Genomic DNA, 6,896 nt, shown 5'->3' with positions numbered 1-6,896 from the left:
ATACCAATAAATCTGCAGATCCTTAATTTGGCCCACTCCTCAAAAGAAAATAAATCCCCATGCTCATGTTAAAATGTCCAACAGCAGAAATTAAAGGTGGAGTCAGTAGCATAAACTCAACATTCAAACTGGACCCCTTCTCCTTGGCTCATCGTCCCCAGAAGCTCACACTCACTGCAGGATGTAGTGTGTACGTTTACACTGCAAGCTAACACACGCTAGCACAAGCTAACCGCCGTTGTTTGGCACCTGCCTGTCCAACAGGAAGCGGGCCAACTCCACGTCCACGGGTGAAGGCTGGTCACCTCACGATGATCCTATTTTCTCTTCTTTGCTGCTACGTAGGATCCTTGTCTGTCATATTTGCTGATTTGAATGGCTTTGCTGATTTGTATCTACTCCTAACCTCACCTGAGCATGGGCTAACAGGCTACAACCGTGGCGACTCTGGATAGTGTGTTTGACTTCTTATTCTACTTATAACTTGCTTTGAGTTTTGTAAAATATGATAATCTGCTCACAGCAGATTTGTTCTGATTTGTCACGTAGAAACTCTGGGTTGACTTATGGATTTTATAACCTGCTGAGTTTTGCAGTTTAGCTCGCTCTCTTAGGGCAGTTACTGAATGGTGTCTTGCCCAAGGTCACATTGGACATGTGGCTGAAGGAGCTGGGGATCGAACCCCATGACTAACTCTACCATCTGAGCCACAGCCGCATGAAGATAACCAACAGTTAACTTGGGTATGTTCTACTGACTTCATAGAACGGCCTCAGGTCATTAATCCGGACAAACAGTGTTCTTTTCACTGATTTGTTTTCCCATCCATCAGCTCTGTGTGTCGTGTGATGTCGATGTGTCTTCAGAGGTCGTGCCCCCCGCCCTGCGCAGCCACGGGAGGTGTGTGTGTTGGGTTAGTGACTTTATATCAGACGATGGCACGCCGCTCCTGGTTTACTCAGAGGAGCACTCCAACATGAGTGATCTCACACTCTGGATGGGATGCAATCTGTCTTCTCCCGGGGCTCTTTGTCTAATACAGCTAATTAGAGAAAGAGAGAAAAGGGTCAACCCTCTGTGTGTGTTCCCTGCACACGCTCTCTCTCCTCTCGCTCTCTGTCAGTATCCCTCGCTCGCCCATTCTCTCTACCAATTACAGGATTAGAAGGCACACTACCAGGAGTCACTTAGAAATCCGGGTGAACATGTGCTGTCACTACCAATCTAAGGCTAATGGCGACTGTAAAACGGCCTGAAGAGCGCTGTGGTTTGTGACCAAATTTAGCCATTAGCTGATTACTGCAGCTAATGTGGAACAGCAGGCGAATAAAAGCTTCATTCTGGATTCAGATTTGCAGAATTCACAGTCTGAACTCGTCTGTTTGTCTTAATGGCATGAGGGGAAACCTGATTGTGTTCGCTGACTGTGACTTTTACAGAGATCTCTCTGAAGCTCAGCAGAACATGAGCACTCCTCCAGATGGTCCATAAGACTTTGCATACATAGCAAGATATAACTTGGCTTTGCTTCTGTGCTTTTTTATTTTCACAGTTTGCTCTGCTCGCATCATCTTTTAGATGTGAAAGAACGGGCGACTCAATCAAAGGGGTGTTTCCCAGCCAACAAAACGCTGCCAAAACGCACCATCTGCTCCTGCTTTGGAGAGGAGATGCAGAAGAGAACAGCGCGTCAGAGCAGCTCCAACCTTTCCCCGGATGGTGTCAGAGGAAGACGCTCGGAGACACTGGATCAGTCACATGGAGTCAAAACAAGCTGACCTCACAGAAACACCACCTTCACCTCTTAACACCACATTAAGTGGAGGCACAGGGTGTGCTCAAACTAAGTTCCAGCACCAAATAAATAAAAATACCAGTGCATATTTGACTAGTGAGAAGAAGAAAACTTTTTATGGAGCCGATATAAACAAAGTGGCTCGGTCGTGTTTAGAGGGTACTTAATTTAAGGTTGTTGCCATCGTTGTTATAACCCAAGGGTTTAGGGTTAGGAGTTAGGGGTACACGACATAAACCTTTTTATAGAATTATTTGTGTCTACATCAATAGACATGTGCTGTGGGCTGTGCAGGAGCATCAAGGTGATCTCAACACATGTCACTTAGTCAAATTTGCAACATTGTTGCATTTTTCATTTGGTTCAGTTTGCTTTCAGACTGCACTCTGTCAAGCGCACCAAAGCCTGTCTAATGTTGTGTACCGTAGTCACCTGTCGCTTTGGGGCTAATGGTGCATTCATGTGGTGTCGGACACATGGGAAAAAAAAGTTTTCCGACCTGGAACATGCACATGAATGCCTGCTCAAGTCGGAACAACAACTTGGAAACTCGGGAAAGAATTAGGTGCCCGACTAGCAGACATGACGCATTATCGTCATCAACATGGGGGAAAAAGATGTTTTGTTACATAACATACATTTTATTAATTCATGTATTGCACATCAACTTTTTGTTGTGACAGTTTGTCAGTATTTTGATCCATAAAATGGCGATAAAGTTATGTGTCAGCTGAGTCTGGTTAATATATTGCATTGCATATTAATGCGATGTGTAACTACATTTAGCATAGGCATGTGCACGTTAACCTGCAGGGAGGACTGAAGGCTGGAGTTGTTAGCAATGCTAACATTAGCCATGCTCTGCAAATCAATTTGACCAAATAGTACGGACTTCCAACATCATAACATCATATTTATATATTTAAATATGGATCAGCCGTCTGCCACCAGTTCCGGCAGGACATTATCTGCTCCCTGTTCCTGTTCCAGCAGAGCGCTGTCTGCCACCAGTTCCGGCAGGCCCTGCCGACTCCTGCGCCCTCGTCGGAGGCCCTGCCGACTCCTGCTCCCTCGTCGGAGGCCCTGCCGACTCCTGCGCCCTCATCGGAGGTTCTGCTCACTCCGCCCATTACTGTGTCTTCGTGGGAGGCTCGGCCTCTCACTGGTCCCCTGTCATCTGGTCGGCCTCCAAGCTGCCCTCCTGATCTGGTCTCCGTGTTCAGTCGGCCTCCCGGCCGCCCACCTGAACTGTCGTGGCCTTATGGCCTTCCTCCAGGCCGTCCTCCTGAACTTTCTGGGCTATATGCCCTGCCTCCAGGCCGTCCGCCGTCCCTCCTCCGGAACCCCTCCACCCACTCTGCTTTGTGTTTCTGAGACTTTTTGGGACGTCTGGGATCCTTCCCTTGAGGGGAGGGTTATGTCATGATTTGGTTTTGAATTTGAGTTTCCTAGTGTTGATGGTTTCCTAGTTTTGTCTTCAGTGTTTTCTGTTTTATTTTGTCATTTATTATCCTCGTGTATCTCTGTGTTCTAGTGTGTTTTGTTAGAATCTTGAGTTCTGTGTGTCTTTAATGTTTCATGATTTATTTTGTATTGTCCTCAGTGTTTCGCTCTGCCTTGATTGCCCTGATTGTCTTCACCTGTGTTTGATTACTCCTTTGTCTATTTAGTCTCTGTGTTTCTTCCCTTCTGTGTCAGTTCATTGTTGTTGTATGTCGTTCGTTGGTATGTCAGTTTTTGCTCGTGCTCCTCTGTGGCTCTGTGTTTTTGATCCCTGTGTTTTTTGTTGAACTTTAGAAAGTAAGTTTTTGTTGCCTTTGGCCTTTTTGTTTAACTAAATATTTTTGGTTATTCTGCACTTGGGTCCACCTCCCTTGTTTTCCAACCGTTCGTGACAATATCACACACAACTGAAACATAAATGTTCAGAGCTAACTGCTATGACAAAAACCATGTTAGTGATTTTATAGTTCGTCCCATCTGTTAACACGGAGGAGGCGAAGCTTTATACTGCAGCCAGTCTGTAGGGGGAGATCAAAACGCTTTGGCTTCACTTTTGGTGAGCTGTTTCGTCATCCATCTTGTTATACAGTATGGTGTGAACATAACCATTTGAACCATCATAGTTAACCTCTCCCGAAGAACCAGACAGGGACTTGATTTGCTCCATGTTAGTCACCTCTCAGCAGGGATGTAATGTACTGGTATGTCTGAAACGCCTACAGGTAACAGATGGTCTCAGAATGTCAGAGAATATGTAAAAGGTGTGATACATGTAGAAGTGTGAAACAGTGCAGCGTAACCCTCCTATAGAATCAATCAGGCAGTGAGTAGGAGATTTTGAATACTCTAATCACGATGGCATCTGCTGTTTAGATTAAAATCTTCAACTCTGTATCTTGTACAGTATCAAGCGCTGCGCTGAAGACGCGCATCTCCCTCGGCAGTGATTGTAAACTAGTGAATACAAGAAGGGACAGAAGTTAGCTCAGAGAAACACACTCTCCCTGGTGGTAGCTGCTATGCAAATTGGACACTCATGGGTAAAGGCACGATGACTCAAGCACGGGACGGTTTTCACAAAGACGACTCTCTCTCTCACTCTCTCTCTCTCTCTCTCTCTCTCTCTCTCTCTCTCTCTCTCTCTCTCTCTCCCTCCCCGCTCAGCACTTCAGCAGGGAGATGTGTTGATTTTATAGCTCGGAGCTTTTCATGTTGTTTCCCCTCTGATTCTGCAACACAACAAACCTTAGAATTTCCCTCAGATCTGACAAAATGCACCCTAACTTTTGCCTGAATAAGTTGTGAGCTTAAATCGCAGCAAATCAGGCTTCTTTTGAAGAGATTATCCCCCCTCCTCACTCACACACACACACATACACACATGCTGCTTGTTAGCCAGCCAGAGACTTGACAGTATTTAATTGATTAAAGTGTGAATGCCTTCGAAGGCTCAGCTCCAGCATGAGAAGCAGAGCACACACACGGTGTGGATGGGAGTCGACAGCACAGAGTCAAAGTCTCTGAAATGACTCAGTGTGCAGAGAATATGATGTTGATTATAATTGTGTGCATGCAGACTCCACTAAGACTCATTGACTCCTGCCTTTCATGTTGTAAAAAGCATGTTTCCACCGTGCGTGCGTGTGCGTGTGTGTGTGTATGTGCCCCGTGTGTCTCACTAACAACCTCCCTCTCGTCAAACTTCCTGTGTGTCTGCTTTCATTTGATCTGCGGCTCTGTTGTGTTTATTTGCGCTGCTCGCCGCCCGCCCGCCCGAGGACGCTTGTTACTCGGGATTGTTTAATGCCCTCAGAGGCCCGGTTCTCTGTCGCTGAGTTTCTCGACAGCTCATCAGCTGCAGAGTGGCTTTGCAGTAGATTGACCTAAATTATGTATGACTTTCCAGGGCTGGTTCAAAGGGGTCCCTCATGTCACGGGTCCCATGGTGTATCAGCAGCTGCAGTACGGGGATGATAAAGTGGATTCACCTGGGCGAGAAAGTTTTACTGCTTTAAACCTCTCAATGAAACTTAATCTAATCCGTCTTCAGTTTTAAACACAGAACAAAAAGGAGTGTATGACCTCCTAAAACACAAAGATCATCAAATGCGTTTAAGTCACTGATTGGATCTTTTATTTCTGATCAGCAAAATTAAAGGCAGGCTTGGTCATTTCCTAAAACTAGCATGGTTTTGAAAGTAGCATTCCCTCAGTGCTCCGTCAACACCCACCCCGTCCCCTCTGTGCGCCCTCAAAAGCCACGCCCCCTCACTTACATGCTCGGGCGCCGTTGGTCCAGAAGCGGACCTCGGCTCAGCTCTTTCCTTGTGTAGAAACTACGTTGTCTTGGACAAACCCTGCCTTTAAGTAAATGACAGTGATGCATAAACACACTAAAAAAGTCTGACGTTCCAGATACGTGAGTATCAACCACTGGATGCACTGATGAAACAGGTGGTCTTCTTCTCATCTTTCATGATTAGGAAGTGTTCAGTAAGTGTGATGGGATCCTGATGCTGACATGTGTTCTGCATGTTGTCACTATTTAGATCACTTTGTAGATCTGTGAAAGGCAGGCCTCATTAAACCTGCTTTGACTCTGTTGCACAATAAAAACTTAAAGCGGGGGGGCTGGGGGCGGTTCTGTGTATATTTTGTATAGGATATGCAGCTGATCTGTGTCTCTGCTGAATCTCTGAGGACCTTCTTGGACTGAACTGCACACATATGGAGTATCAGGCTGAGCCAACTGGAACAATGGGGATTTGATGAAGTGTACATACAAACAGTTTCTTCTCTCTCTGGTGACGGCGGGGGGAGTGTTGGAGAGACGCCACTGCAGGGAATCTTCAGAGGATTACCCAACGCTGCTTAATAAAGAATGTGGATAATTAGTCTCAACTCAGGCATTTGCCAATTGTTGTTTATATAATTTCCGACAAGCTTGATTAACTGAAGCAAATTCCCCGCAATCCACGTTTACGTGTGAGCAGCAGACGGTTTGTAGGATGTTTGAGTCTATACATAACGGCAGGGCTCATTTCTCATATGAAACGGTGGAGGAGTCGACCCTCTGTCACAGCCGTCATATGATTTTTCATAGCAGCCTGCGTTTACTCTGCCACCAATTAAACTGCCCGTTGGATAATGAATAACCAGTGTTTACACTGATTTGACGGCACACATTCATCCTGCGCCTGTTTAGACCTCATTTATTTTCATTCTCCCTCTTTCTGCACAGTTTGAGCCAGTAAAGTTTATGATGCACGGCTGGGAGGTTTTCTATTTGTTACATGCCCAGGTTGGAGTCGAGGCGGTTGTTATTACACGGTGCAGCGAGAGAGGATTGAGTGCAGGTCGGGCTGCAGGATTCTGAAAGTGAGAGTGCATTCACACCTTCAATGTGTCTTTTCTTCCCCCTGAATCCGAGTGAAAAAGTTGCAGCACTTCTGTAGTTGCTTACTGTAAACTCTGACTGGACCTCGCTGGCATTAGAGATTTGTTATGAGGTGTAAAAAAAAAAGCACATGGACATGTAGGCTACCTCCTTTCTGCACCTCCTGCATGTAATTGACCTCCCCCCGTGTTCACAGCACT

At 45.9% G+C, this 6,896-nt stretch overlaps 1 protein-coding gene across 1 annotated transcript; it reads left to right on the top strand.

Moving 5' to 3' along the window:
* The first annotated feature begins 2,070 nt into the window (after window positions 1-2,070).
* On the top strand, window positions 2,071-3,170 carry LOC132955923 (uncharacterized). The gene is made up of 2 exons (XM_061029014.1): window positions 2,071-2,100; window positions 2,787-3,170. The coding sequence occupies exons 1-2, from the start codon at window positions 2,071-2,073 to the stop codon at window positions 3,168-3,170; spliced, it is 414 nt and encodes a 137-aa protein (XP_060884997.1).
* The last annotated feature ends 3,726 nt before the right edge of the window (window positions 3,171-6,896 follow it).

Source organism: Labrus mixtus, chromosome 21 (assembly GCF_963584025.1).
Source record: "Labrus mixtus chromosome 21, fLabMix1.1, whole genome shotgun sequence".
NCBI classification, from domain to species: Eukaryota; Metazoa; Chordata; class Actinopteri; order Labriformes; family Labridae; genus Labrus; species Labrus mixtus.
This window is presented reverse-complemented; position numbering and strand designations above follow the sequence as displayed.